The sequence below is a fragment of the Mytilus edulis genome, chromosome 5 (assembly GCF_963676685.1).
Source record: "Mytilus edulis chromosome 5, xbMytEdul2.2, whole genome shotgun sequence".
NCBI classification, from domain to species: Eukaryota; Metazoa; Mollusca; class Bivalvia; order Mytilida; family Mytilidae; genus Mytilus; species Mytilus edulis.
The window spans coordinates 84,599,785-84,615,157 of record NC_092348.1 but is presented as its reverse complement, the minus strand read 5'-3'; the positions used below and the strand labels follow the sequence as shown (position 1 = coordinate 84,615,157).

The window sequence follows — 15,373 nt, the reverse complement described above, 5'->3', positions numbered from 1 at the left end:
AACTTAGTTTGATTTTGACAAAAAATGAATCAGTTAGGTTCTTTGATATGCTGAATCTAAAAATGTACTTAGATTCTTGATTATTGGCCCAGTTTTCAAGTTGGTCCAAATCGGGGTCCAAAATTAAACGTTGTTTGATTTCATCAAAAATTGAATAAATGGGGTTCTTTGATATACCAAATCTAACTGTGTATGTAGATTCTTCATTTTTGGTCCTGTTTTCAAATTGGTCTACACTAAAGTCCAAAGGGTCCAAAATTAAACTTAGTCTGATTTCAACAAAAATTGAAATCTTGGGGTTCTTTGATATGCTGAATCCAAAAATGTACTTAGATTTTTTATTATGGGCCCAGTTTTCAAGTTGGTCCAAATCAGGATCTAAAATTATTATATTAAGTATTGTGCAATAGCAAGTCTTTTCAATTGCACAGTATTGCGCAATGGCAAGAAATATCTAATTGCACAATATTGTGAAATAGCAAATTTTTTTTAATTAGAGTTATCTTTCTTTGTCCAGAATAGTAAGCAAGAAATATCTAATTGCAAAATATTGTGCAATAGCAAGATTTTTTTTTAATTGGAGTTATCTTTCTTTGTCCAGAATCAACTTAAATCTTTGTTATAAACAATACACAATGTATATTCACTTTTTACTACCAACTGATAAATTATAATAAATAACATTCAGTGATAACAAGCAGTTTTTTTTACATCTTAATATTTTATGATGTATTTAAATGAGTAGTTATTGTTGCAAACTCCATTAGAAATTTTAATTGAGATTAGTTTTGGAATAAGGGAAAGGGGGATGTGATTAAAAAAATTGGGTTCAATTTTTCTCATTTGGAATTTCATAAATAAAAAAGAAAATTTCTTCACACATTTTTATGCCCCACCTACGATAGTAGAGGGGCATTATGTTTTCTGGTCTGTGCGTCCGTCCGTTCGTCCGTCCGTCCGTCTGTCCCGCTTCAGGTTAAAGTTTTTGGTCAAGGTAGTTTTTGATGAAGTTTAAGTCCAATCGACTTCAAACTTAGTACACATGTCCCCTATGATATGATCTTTCTAATTTTAATGCCAAATTAGAGTTTTTACCCCAATTTCACGGTCCACTGAACATGGAAAATGATAGTGCGAGTGGGGCATTCGTGTACTGAGGACACATTCTTGTTTTGAGAGGATTAATATTCAACAGCATAGTGAATTGCTCTAAGAGAAAACAAAAATTTTAAGTTCATTAGAACACATTCATTCTGTGTCAGAAACCTATGCTGTGTCAACTATTTAATCACAATCCAAATTTAGAGCTGAATCCAGCTTGAATGTTGTGTCCATACTTGCCCCAACCGTTCAGGGTTCAACCTCTGCGGTCGTATAAAGCTACGCCCTGCGGAGCATCTGGTTGGTTATTACCTTGAATATTATTATAGATAGAGATAAACTGTAAACTGCAATAATGTTCAGCATAGTAAGATTTACAAATAAGTCAACATGACTGAAATGGTCAGTTGACCCCTTTAGGAGTTATTGCCCTTTATAGTCAATTTTTAACAATTTTCATAAAACTTGTAAATTTTTACTAACATTTTCCACTGAAACTTCTGGGCCAAGTTCAATATAGATAGAAATAATTGTTAGCCGCAAGAATGTTCAGTAAAGTAAGATGTACATACACATCACCATCAACAAAACAAAATTTTGTCATGAATCCATCTGTGTCCTTTTTTTAATATTCACATAGACCAAGGTGAGCGACACAGGCTCTTTAGAGCCTCTAGTTATTATATACTTCCTGACTCTTCTTATTAGTAACAGCTTCTCAGAAACCACCATGGTTAAAAGGTCATTTATTCAAGGCTCTTTCCTGGTTGAAAGTTCAACCTGCATTATTAAGGAAATCAAAGTTTCTATTCTTTACCAGGTCTGTCCGTCACCTCTCATGTTGGGTCAGTTTTCATTTGACTTCTAATTGACCTTAAAGAAGTTCACTCATGCTCTTGTTAGGTGAGGTCATGCTGACCTTTTTATTTGTCATCAAGAATTATTTCACTCGTGAAATTTTAAGGTCAATTTTAATTCATCTTGAAGGTGACAACTAATTCATCTTGGGTAAGCCCAGGAAGCATACCAAATTCATTTAAAACTGTGACTTAGTTTTCTCTGTTACCCAGGCCAGTAGGTTAGCATGCACCATTTGGTTTTTAAAACCACTGGTAGGTTATATTTGACATTAAATGTATTTGGTATTTTGGTACTTTGCAATATCTACATGTTCGTCAGAAAGAGGTTACATTTAATGGATCAGTGATCAATTAAAGCTACATGATTAGGTCCTATTCACAAATATATAAACTATAAGCATGAGTTGAACTATATGATGATTGGAATTATGGAAATAGGTACATGTCAGTTTGGAAGGTTCCATCTAACCTTGACCTCATTTTCATGGTTCATTGGCCAATTTTAAGTTTTTGTGTTTTGGTCTGTTTTTCCATGCAAAATGTATTACAAAGAATATGGTTTATCAAATGAGTTATCTCCCCTGAAACCCCCCAAAAAAGGGGGGGTTACTTCCTTTATTTTTAGTGGTATGAGTGTGCCGCAAAACGGTCCCTTTTCATGTCCTACTGGTTAGGACAGAGTGGCTTTTCCATGTCCTGTTGGTGAGAAAAGTGTCTTTTATTAAAACAAAGTATTTGTCTAGAACAGGATCGCTTAGTTAACTGATTAAGATACAGTCCAGATCCAGGGTCTAAAACTGCATCTATTTTATACGGTCTACAACAGAGTATACATTTTCTGAGCGTGTCTAGAACAGGGTATGTTTTTCAATATTTCTGTTTAGATCAGTGTATGTTTTTCAATGTTTTCTAGTTAGAACAGGGTATGATTTTGCAATACCCAAAAGAATAGTCAATACCCCCATAGTGCCTGAAACTAGTGTAAACTGTCAAGTGATTTAATGTTCACAGAGTGGAAATATAAAAACAACTGCTGATTCACATTAATAAAACACTTTTTAATTAAAAATACACATGACAAAGAATAAAACAATAAAACAGCATGCTAACAATAAAACACTACATTAATTATAGTGAAATATAAAATTATTTAAAACATGTCATTATTCAATTGTATACATTGATTGAAAAGAAAATGTACAGACAGTCAAGGTTTATAATTTCAAACAATACAACATAAACAAGAATAGGTAACATTTTTTCTAATAAAGATTATTTAAAAGTTCCCTGGGTCTTTCTTGAGATTGCTGTTGCACAAAAGTGTAATACTGACCACCAAAAATTAACTCCATTTATCAGTCAGTCAAATATAGATTTGTTTTTTAGATTGCGAAAAATTTCTTTTGATGCCTTTCTTTACTTTTATTAAGAAATTTCTATCTAACTTTTCTTATATCCAGTATCAATTGACAAAGTAATGGATTTCTAAGAAACATAACTACAAACTGAAAGTAAATATTTACTGCAAAAACTTACCTGGAAGTCAATCTATTGGTAGTTACTGGGAAGGAAAAATGAAAATTTGCATCAGGTTTTGATTAAGATAACTTACTTATAAGACAAAGCTTCTATCAAGTTTAATATTCAATGAATGTTTAACAAAGTTACATATGTATTAAAAGACAACACCAGACTGTATCTAAATGTTAACTGCAAACAATGAAAATTTAAACAGCAAAATGAAAAAATAAAAAAGCAAACTTTTGATTCAAATGCTATCTAATGATTATGAAGAATCTTCTGTCCAAGTTTCATGAAAATATGTGAGAATTTAACAAAATTATTGATGTATAAAATAGTTTACCTAAAAGTGCTTTTTAAAGTTAACTGTAAAAATTTAGTTCTTTAATTGGTGAACTACAGAAATCCACAAAAAGCAATAGATAGCAGTAGGGCATGTCCTGCTCCAACCACTTTATTAATCTTATCAAAGATGTACAAATGTATATCAAAATAAAGTTACATTTAACAATTATTTGGATTATACATGAATAAAACAATCATGATTTTTTGTCAGACAAGAAAATATTGCACAAATATGCTCAGTTCAGGGGGAGATAAGTAGAGTGTTTTATGCTAAAAACAGAAATTCTATTGTATTATCACACAATTCAAACAAATAACTTAACAATAATGAATAAAATCTGGAAAAAAACTAATAGATTTAGTTGATCTTCTTTTCAATTAATTGCTCTTCATTACTTTTCGTGTAACTTATCATAGGGAAACTTTTTATTGATATAATATTTTACATTTGGAAATTAATTTGAACATTGTGCACCCCAAAGTCAAGACACTATATCTAATCTTACACTTCTATCAATTGTCAATGATGTGTATCAAAAGTACTATATCACAGTTCAATTTATATACAATATATAAACATTCATTTATTTATAAAGACCTACTCCAAAATGATAATGAGTTAGTATTTCTAGGAAAGTGAAATAAAATATAATAATATAATGCTGTTTATTTGTGAATTTTCATTAATACATAAAAAGTCTTGTAAATATCAAGCTATATTAGTATTCTTTGAATCATAATCCAATTACATATCAAGTGAAGTTACTGTCAAAGGTTAAATTCAGAATGTCATAAAGGAATGAAAACAATAGTTGCATATAAACTATGGCACTAACTTGGTGAACACTGATGTGTAAGAAGGGATACATGGTTAATTGTCATAGATACTGATTAATGTTACTGAAAATAACAAGGTAAACATAAGATATCAAAGTGTATGTACTTAAATACAAAGTACATGTAGTTTGTATATATCACAAGATCAGATTCCACTCCTACATCTTTATCGTTTGGCAGGTGCTCCAGCATAAGGTGTCGACTACAATAAGAAATATCATATGTTAAATTGATTCTATAGATATAAGAAGATGTGGTATGAGGGCCAATGAGACAATTCTCCATACAAGTCAGAATTTGTAAATGTGAACCATTTTATGTTGAGAAGCTACTACATTTTTTTAGGCTTTTTCAGTGCCCTACATATTTTTTTACTCCTTCTGTTTCAGAAATGCTTTTTGTAAAAAAATAAACATTGATGTTCTGACATTCAAATGAAATCTGAATGAAAAGAATGTTAAAGTATATCAAAATGAAAGTATGGGCATATAATATACTATAAAGGGAGATAATAAATGAAAATATAATTGTTTCTAAAATTTGTTGAAAAATTACATAAGATTTATTCATCAAGTGTTATATTCATGTCCAGTTTCCAGTAAAGTGTAGATTTTTTTCTTTTGTACATCAACCATTTCTTTTCAAATATGTTTATCTTTATGTTAATTGATATCATTTCAAACAAAATCAGACATAGTTGTCTCTCTAGTTTTTATTAACAATACTTACAATCAATCTAACACCAAACATGGCATGAGTGTCATTTCTATGTGTGGCTAAAGCAGACTTCAATTGTCCATTTTCTAGTACACCAACATGTTGTGTCACAGTTTTACATGATGCTAGGGTAACAAACTGATTGGTCTGATGTAACTGGATTTTTGTTTCTGCTCCGTGCATTGTACCTGGTGGCTGTTAATATAAAAAACAAATTTCATACTGCTGTTTATTTTCTTACGTACTGATTTTCATGGATAGTTTATTTTGTTGCTAAGACAAATTTTGAATACACAACTTTAGGATATTTTTCTTTTGCTGTATGCTGAATTTTGTAGTTAACCAACTACAATAGTTTGTATTCCATAAATTATAATGAAATAACAAAGTCAAGTTAAATAACAATGCCACACATCAGTAAAGAATTACTAAAGATGATTGTTCACACAAAAGCATGTGTCTACTTCATTGTAAAGAATCTCCCATTTTACATGTCTTAATTTTGCACTCTAATTGCAGATTCTTAAGGGAGTTTTTTTTATCATGAGTTACAATAACTATCCTATATTTTTTTATCAGTTCTTTATATATCACACAACCTGATTTCCCAGATTTTGACTTATGATTAGGATCATAATTCTTATTAAGAGACAGTGAACAGTTCCAATGTTTTCATTTATAAAACTAAATGAAACAATTATATATAGTGACTATGTAAAAATGTAGAAACTAAACTCACCATGTGAACTAGCTGTGTTAAACCATTGACAATAGCAATGTAGTTATTGTTGTTATGGAGACGAACTTGGTTGTTACTCTCATTAACAACAGTCCATAAAGCTGAAAAATAAAAATTAAACCTTTTAGATGCATGTACATTAAAAGCAAACACTAGAAATAAGAGCAACATTTTTAAGCTTTTAAAGACTCACATTGGAATTCCCACAATAAACGAATTTGGAATTTTTTTCACCACAGTAAATCTTTGTACTCATGGAAATTTGTGACTTAGTCTTAAATATCCATTGGCATAGAATCAATGCCTGTGCACCACTTCCATCAGCCACTCACTTGTATTAATTGGTGACAATGTATAGTGATGTTCAACTGGCTCATGATACCTACTATTAAAAGCCTGAGGTCCCTCTGCCCCACATCCATCAATGACTAACTGTTGTGTTGGTGACATAACAATCTGTAGTGATCTTCCACTGGCTCTTGATACTAACTGTACTACATTGTTTGTCTGGAATGTTTGCTGAAAAAATGTATCATATATATATTGATGTAAATTTTTACAAAGCCAAACAATATTGTTTTTGTTTGTGCATAAATTTTCTCAGAGAAGTTTGGTGTTTGTTTGGTCTGTTTAACTATCCAACATCATTGGTGATATCTTCTTTCTTTTCTATTTATAATTAATTTAAAAAAAAAGTTTAATGAAGAAAAAGCAAAATGTTCACTTTTCCTTGAAGATGTGTATTATGAATAATAAAAAAACAACAACTAACATTTCTTCATTGGTAGGAACGGTCTGATGTAAAGTTACTTCTTATTCTACAGGTATTATCTTTTTCAGTCATTTACAATCGAGATAGTGCATACCGTACTTCTACATCCCAAAATGTAACAACAAATCCAGCTTCTGATGTGTGCACTCAACAATGTGCACTACCTTTTCTCATTAATTCCATCTGTCACAATTGCTTTACTTTTCTTATAAAAAATCTAACACCTTGTTTGACTGCATGGTCAAATCTGTTGGGAGTTTACCAGAAGTTTTTCTGTCTAACACTTTTTTACTGCATTTTCTGCCATGTAAGTGATTCTAACATGGCGGATTTCATGCCCGTTTCATGTTGCTCAGTCTTTAGATGTCTAGGTAATGTTTTGTTATTGTTTGTTCTTTCAAATAATTGTCTTTTTTCTCTGTTTTATTGGACTTTTTGATTTTTTGGTCTCTTCTCTCTTTATTGCCAGTCTACTTACAAGAAGAGATTAAAATGTTTGACTTTAGCCTGGTTACCATTCTACTTACTAGAATATTTCCAGTCTCACACTGCTTGACAGCATGGTCTATCTGGTTACCAGCCCAATTCAGACCTTTTTCTACCTCCCTGCCTACACTGTTCACTTCTTTCATGATTGATCCGAACAAACCTGGCTATAAGATAAAGAAATTATTGTGTATTACACTCTCTAACTAATGGAATACAGTTTTAAACAATTAAAATAAAATCAAAATAAACAGCTGCACCAAGAGTGCATGGTATGCCTTTTTCAAATGCATTTAATCATTGGCAATTAAAATACATCTATAGAAAATATGTCTTTTTCTTCAATTGAACAGTTTGATATGTTTACCAATTTCAACAATTAAGTAAACTTTCAACTTATACAATTCAAGCAAACACAAGTTATGGTGCAATATGTGAAAAAAAAATAAAACAAGAGCTTCCTTTTTACAATACACACAGTAATATAAAATTTGGAGAAATCAACTGTGGTCAGTGCAGGAATTGCATTATGTTACCCTGGAACATGTGGAATGACCATGCCAAATTATTGTTAAAAATTGAATGGGAACTTTCTTACATCAATTCTAATATTTTGTTGAAGTTATATGAGAATTGGTAGATTAAATCTGAGTTATCCTACATGCATGTTAAGTGTTTGATGCCAAATTGATGGACAGATATTATGTCCAGTGTTCGACAGGAATATAGAAATAAAACTTGACTGCTCCCTTAAAATTTTCAATATTTCTTACCCTTCCATTAGCATTGCTTGATTTTCATTTCTTGCATTTTCATTTAAAAAAAATTTCATATACAATTCAAAATATCAAGAGTATGAAGAGTTTTCTATGGCAAAATTGAAGATGTAATGATGAAGTCTTATATAGGGATGGCAGTTTGAATAGTATGTTAAAAATAGCATGAAATAAGTAATAACTGTTATGGTTTGTCATTATAAAATGAAACTGAAATAAAATGGACATTTGGTCTGAGTTTTTGCTTATATGTATTTGCATTGAATTATGCAAACTTTGTTGCTATACTGTGAATTCATTTTTTTCGTGGGAACCAATTTTTGTAGATTACGGAAAACTTGCATGTTCGTGGATATCTGATATCGTGGTTTTGCCAAAGTCTGCATATAAGCCTATAGAAATTTGTTATTTGTTGAACATTTAATTTCGTGGTTCACCTGTAACAATGAAAGCAACGAAAATTGGTATCCAACGAACAATAATGAATCCACAGTATGTCCTTTTGGGACAAGAAAATAATTAACTTTATTCATTACAATCAAAACTTAATGCAAACTATTTGATTTTTCTACTTACAGATGATTTATGTATAACTCTTGTTTGTGGCTGCTGGTTAACATATATTGTTGTCTGTGAAATAAACAAAAACATAGGATTAGTTATCTTGTTTACACTAAGTTTGTGATTGGTCAAAATAAAAATCATTGATCAGATATTCTGTTAATATCAGGTTGGCGCTAAGCTATTTTGTCACACTAATCTTCACTAATGACATTTTGTAGTATATATATCTGTTTACCTAATAATTAAAATTATAATAAAACTTTTATGAAGAATGAACAACATTATGAAAAGAGAGACAACAGTTTTGGTGGTTACATGTGAAGAGACATGAACATTACCATGTATTTTTATTGGTCTATTTTGTGGGTTTGTGGGTATGTACTGAACAACATTTTTTCAAGAATTAGAGAAGATGTTACTAAGTTGTAAAACTTGTGTCTAATCCATTTGTCATTTTGAACAATAAAATATGTTTAAACTAACATTTTTTCTGGGTTCCTGTTTTCTGTTTTATGAGTCTATCATAATTTACATAATAATCCCCCCAAAAAGATCTAAAACTGATGTCTATATGAGAAAGATGACAATAGTACATCTACATGTACATCATATTTAATGAAATACTTTGTTTATAACAACTACATGTATACCTACATTGGATGCTTGACCAGCTGGTGGTCCTTGGTACTGATATGGTGGTGGAGGTCCTTTCTGTGCCATTGTCTATAAAGAATTATAAAAAAAACAAATTAAACTCATATTGCGGGAAATAAATAAAATTGATATAACAGTAAATGTATCAGCTGACCTACAAATAAAGCATCTGAACTGCTTTTAAAGTCTTATCTGACAAAAGTCACAATACACATACTATGAACTCACAAATTAATGTGTGCATTTATAATGGTGAAATGTTTGAAGAATGGAAAAAACATGAGGTTTATTATTGCATTTTCAGGAAATTTATATCAATTCTCATAAGTCCCTTGTAGCACCATAGATTGTTTGCCTAGAGTAAGGGAGGTAGTGGCGTCTATCCCTAGCCTGGTCAAACCACAAAATTGAAAATTGAGTGTAATTTGCTTATTCTTCACACAGCATTTACATTTCGGAGCAAAAACTTGAAATCTCACAGTCAAAAAAAGTGTCTAGGTAAGGCTGCAATCTTCTTCAATTTGTAACCTTGCAAACTAGCACTGTAAATATATATAAATCATACACAGAGAGTCAGACTGGCACAGTTGATTGATTGGTGTTTATGGCCACTTTCAGCACCATGGGTATGATTTAAACTTGTAACCTGTCTTGACATGCTAGCTAGTGATACAGTTACTGAGTAGATGTACTACATGTATTTATATCACTCACATAAATCCTTGGTATAGTGCACAAAACCAATAGGGAATTAACCTGCTACAGGTTAGATTTAACAAAAAAAATAGTACCACTATACATGTACTATCCAAAACCTTGATGTTATAAGAAGTGGTTTTTGCTTTTTTTAAATGCATGTAGACAATTAACTTCCTTTGACATGGCTTTGATGGGGACCAAAAATGCTAATAAAACCCTTTTATTTTTATGTGAACTGAAAATCTCTGTAAAAATAACAGGTTCCACTAAAATAAAAAAAAATAGGACACTTCATAGTGGGTCTTATTGGGGTCTAAGCGTGATGTGGGATTGCCGATTTTTTGTAAGCCTGACACGTGAAAGTCAAATTATTGTGCCATGAAAACAGGAAATGAAGTCTAGCGGGACACAGGAAATTACAAAAAAATGAGAATTTCTTACATATATAGTGTAAACGGGATACAAGAATCTGACAAAACAGTAAGCGGGATCGGGGATCAGAACCCCCCAATGAGACCCCCTTCATAAACATCTAAACTTTGCCTGTATTTTTCAACCTGTAACGAATAAAGTCCTAAACTATGGAGGGGGGATAGGAGGGGTCCTGATCCCGAAATCCCGGGCTTAAAAACACGATTTCCCGAGGTCCCGAATTTAAATAAATTAAATCCCGGCGTCCCGAAATCCGAAAAAAAGAATTCCCGGATCCCGAAAGGGTCAATCCCGAAATCCCGAGCTTAAAAACACTCGATCCCGGAGTCCCGATAAAGGTCCTATCCCCCTCACTATGGGAACATACAGTTATCTTTATTTAAACATACTTAATTAATACACACTGTGTCAATTGTAAATAAACTTGCAATTATTATGTTGTGGCCAAACCAGTTCTTTGGGTAAACACGTACTAAATTTCCAAAAATATCTGGAATTTGTTGATTAACTTTGATTAACGAGTTTATTTCATGAAACTATATCTAAGTGAACAAATATTGAAGGTACAATACAGAAATTGGACAAATATGCCATTGAAACATATTTATGTGAGAAAAAAACAGGCAAAGTTTAGATGTTTATGAAGTGTCCTATATTTTGACTTTAGTGGAACCTTTTAAATAAAACTTCAATGAGATGTACAAAATTAAATTAATATGCATCTCCACTGAGATCAAACAGCCTAATACAGAACTCACCTTAAAATAATTCAGAATGTAATATAAATTCAAGTGTATCAAACAGATATAAATATATGAGGACTAACCACACGTGTAATACCCTAAATAGGTTGTAGTTATGTGTAATTGTTTATGGTATTATCAGGTGATGTCAACAGTGAATGAGAATTAGTCACTTTCTCAAACTGCACGGTTGTACACTTCCAGGCATTTGAAATATTTTCAATTTACATGTCATATTTAATTCAAATACAGCTACAAACTTACTCTATAAAATAAAATAACGAAAGTATGAAAATATTGCGTCGTCTACTTTCGATTTCCTATTTCCTCATAAAAAATTGTTCTAGATCACACGTGTGTTTGTTTTGCAAACTGTAACTGTACATGGAATCTTCCGCCATTATAGGAGCACCTCATATGAGTTTTCCTCCACCATTATAATCTCACTGACAATGACAAAGTTATATATATACTTAACCCATCAACACCAACACAAGTGAATAAACTAGGATCCGTTATAAAAAAGTCAATGGAACTGAGGACAGGGGACCCTTTAAAATTTACCTGAATTTGTGTATATATATTGAGTTACTTAGTAATTGTCTTTTATATTTGTTTTTGTTGTTGTTATGATGTCACAAACTGTAAAGTTTATATGGCAATAAAACTTTGAATTGAATTGAATTGAATTGAATTATAAAAGTCGATGTATCCTGTTATTAGGGAGCTACCATTTGATTTTTATGGGGGGGCTAGGATGAAAAATTTTGTCCTGCATTTTTTTTTAGTTGTAATCTCTGTCCTGCCTTTTTATTTTTCACTCTATTCGGTCCTGCTTTTTTTTTTTTAGTTTATCCTGACTTCTTTTACATAAATTGTCATCCTGACTTTTTTTTTTTTGCAAGTGTCTCATCCTGACTTTTTTTTTACTCAAAACTCCTGTCCTGCCTATTTTTTTCAAATTTCATCCTAGCCCCCCCCCCCCCCCCCCCCCCCATAAAAATCAAATGGTAGCTCCCTTAGACATTTTTAAAATTAAACAAGAAGTAAAACATTTTGAACCAAAAATACCTCTCAGGCTGTGTTGAAGCACCCCTGAAATGTAGATGATCTCTTTGACTTTGTTTGCCATAAAATACCCAACTTTACTTTACTAAACAATAAGCAAAAGTTCATAAATTAATAAAGCTGTGAAGACAATCAGGTTCTTTTAAAAACTGTTGGAAAATTTTGTCAATCAATATGAGTTAGATTTATAAACTTCCGTTTATATAAATATATTATAAACTATAAACTAACCTAAGTTTTTTTTTATACATTCTAATTGTATTGCAATTGTGTATGTTGATTCTAAAATGTATATATGAGAATCAATGTTCTTTTTCCTACTCGTATAACATGTACAACGGGTTAATGACAGGTTATCTATTACATGACTTACTTACTTGGTACTCGTATTATGGGTTCATGAAAGGTTATCTATTACATGACTAACTCATTTGGGTACTCATATAATGGGTTCATGATAGCTAGGTTATCTATTACATGACTAAGGGAGCTACCATTTGATTTTTATGGGGGGCTAGGATGAAATTTGAAAAAAATAGGCAGGACAGGTATTTTGAGTAAACAAAAAAGCAGGATGAGACACTTGCAAAAAAAAAGTCAGGATGACAATTTAGGTAAAAAAAAGTCAGGATGACAATTTAGGTAAAAAAAAAGTCAGGATGACAATTTAGGTAAAAAAAAAGTCCGGATAAACTAAAAGAAAAGGCAGGACCAAATAGAGTGAAAAATAAAAATGCAGGACAGAGATTACAACTAAAAAAAATGCAGGACAACATTTTTCATCCTAGCCCCCCCTAAAAATCAAATGGTAGCTCCCTAACTCAATTGGGTACTCATATAATGGGTTCATGATAGCTAGGTTATCTATTACATGACTGACTCAATTAGGTACTCATATAATGGGTTCATGATAGCTAGGTTATCTATTACATGACTTACTCAATTGGGTACTCATATAATGGGTTCATGATAGCTAGGTTATCTATTACATGACTAACTCAATTGGGTACTCATATAATGGTTTCATGATAGGTTATCTATTACATGACTAACTCATTTGTGTACTCGTTAAATGTGTTCATGATATTAAAGTTATCTATCACATTACTTATTCATTTGGTACTTGTAAAATGGGTTCATGATATGTTTTCGATAACGTGACTTACTCAATTGGGTACTCATATAATTGGTTCATGATAGGTTATCTAGCACATGACTTACTCATTAGGTACTCGTATAATGGTTCCATGATAGGTTATCCCATGACTTACTCATTTGGTACTTGTCAGAGTTCCTTCAGAAACAAAGAAAGTCGATATCCGTCTAGTCGATCTTTTTCTAAAAATTCATCAGCTGATATCAAGACCTTGTTGATATATATTCTGTACCAGCTTCACAAATAATACACGATGGTCTTGAAATAAGGTTCTAGGTAGTGACATTGTTTACCATTCATTAATAATTAGTTATAGTCTTCTTTTATTTTTTTCTGTTAATTATTGCTTTTACTGTTTAGTCTATTTTTGGTGGTCCATTTTCGTGGCGCAGTACTTGTCCATCCCATCATGGTGTTGTTGTGCTGTGAAATTTTGTGTTTTGTTTGTATGCCTTTTTGTTTTTCTTTGATGACATACAACATGTACAATGTATTAGCTTGTTGTTAATAGCGATCATGATTATCGCTAATTTGTGCATTTTCCTTTTTTTTGGTGATAATTTTTCATACCATGCTATTCACTTGAGATGGAAAATTATAGCTAGAAACTAAGGGAGCTACCATTTGATTTTTAGGGGGGGGGGGGGGGGCTAGGATGAAATTTGAAAAAAAATAGGCAGGACAGGAGTTTTGAGTAAAAAAAAAAGGCAGGATGAGACACTTGCAAAAAAAAAAGTCAGGACGACAATTTAGGTAAAAAAAGTCAGGATAAACTAAAAAAAAAAGGCAGGACCGAACAGAGTGAAAAATAAAAAGGCAGGACAGAGATTACAGCTTAAAAAAAATGCAGGACAAAATTTTTCATCCTATGTACGAAGTCAGGAATATGACAAGTGTTATTCATTCGTTTGATTATTCCATTTGCTTAGGGACTTTGCAACATTACAAATTTATATTGGAGTTCGGTATTGTTGTTATTTTACTGCTTAATTTGCCATGCTATGATAAAAGATGTCAATGCATAAAGCATTAACATGAGATCAGGGTGTTGGTCTAGTACTGAACATTGTTCATACTATAAAACACACACATGTTCAGTCTGATATGCAAGTGATAATTGCTGTTTAACTTAAAATACAAACCCATCATCATTATCAATGTTGTGACAATTATTTTCAGTGTCAATCTGAAGAAAAACAATTGTTCTTTCAAAGATAACCAGATGCTCCGCAGGGCACAGCTTTATACGACCGCAGAGGTCGAACCCTGAACGGATGGGGCTAGTATGGACACCACATTCAAGCTGGATACAGCTCTGAATTTGGATTGTGATTAGATAGTTGACACAGCATAGGTTTCTGACACAATGTGGTCTAATGAACTTATTTTTTTTTTTGCTTTTGAGCAATTCACTATGCTGTTGAATATTTATCCTCTAAAAAAAAAAAGATTTGAAGAAATTTTCTTTTTAATTTCTGAAATCTGAAATGAGAAAAACTGACCCCCCCTCATAAAATATTAAAATATAAAATGTCATACAGTCATGGTTAAAACTAATATGAAATGATAGTAACTTCTAAAAAAATAAATGGGGAATGTGTCCAAAGGGACACAGATGATGCCCCCGCTAGCATATAACGTTATAAAGGGACATAACTCAAGAACTGTAAAAGTGAAGCTTCTAAAAATTGAACTTAAAATTGAGTTTATAGGTAATAAGCATTATATACACATTTCATTAAATTCAGTTGAGACAAACTCAAGTTAAAAGAACAGAAACTAAAAAATTCTTCGATTTTTCCATTTGTAAAGGGCATAACCCTAGAATGGTAATCAAAGTGCTTGTAATCACTGAATGGTAAAGACTGTTTAAATTTATTAGTTGGTATACTTGCCCCAACTG

At 31.7% G+C, this 15,373-nt stretch overlaps 2 protein-coding genes across 4 annotated transcripts in view; one reads left to right on the top strand and one right to left on the bottom strand.

Annotated features, from left to right (window-relative positions):
• LOC139525515 (large ribosomal subunit protein mL40-like) overlaps positions 1-15,373 on the top strand; it is a 146,625-nt gene that overhangs the window by 29,050 nt on the left and 102,202 nt on the right. The gene's annotated exons all lie outside the window — the stretch shown is intronic.
• Positions 2,999-11,651, bottom strand: LOC139525512 (uncharacterized). 3 transcript variants are annotated; one of them, XM_071320907.1, is made up of 8 exons: positions 11,511-11,651; positions 9,373-9,441; positions 8,731-8,784; positions 7,420-7,545; positions 6,507-6,639; positions 6,121-6,221; positions 5,394-5,576; positions 2,999-4,866 (listed from the first exon to the last, which is right to left on the bottom strand). In XM_071320907.1, exons 2-8 carry the CDS (start codon positions 9,436-9,438, stop codon positions 4,831-4,833), a joined length of 699 nt encoding a protein of 232 aa, XP_071177008.1. In that variant the 5' UTR covers positions 9,439-9,441; positions 11,511-11,651; the 3' UTR covers positions 2,999-4,830. The 3 variants fall into 3 exon arrangements, with proteins under 3 accessions (XP_071177008.1, XP_071177010.1, XP_071177009.1); XM_071320909.1 differs by having other exon boundaries at positions 11,330-11,574; XM_071320908.1 differs by lacking the exon at positions 11,511-11,651 and adding an exon at positions 11,262-11,406.

Excerpts from the sequence above, each read along its gene's own strand:
- LOC139525512 (XM_071320907.1), bottom strand. The coding sequence starts at position 9,438 with ATGGCACAGAAAGGACCTCCACCACCATATCAGTACCAAGGACCACCA. Across the intron at positions 8,785-9,372 it reads CAGCTGGTCAAGCATCCAAT|ACAACAATATATGTTAACCA; the intron begins GTAGGTATACAT and ends TTTATTTCACAG. Across the intron at positions 6,640-7,419 it reads GTGAGACTGGAAATATTCTA|CAAACATTCCAGACAAACAA; the intron begins GTAAGTAGAATG and ends ACATTTTTTCAG.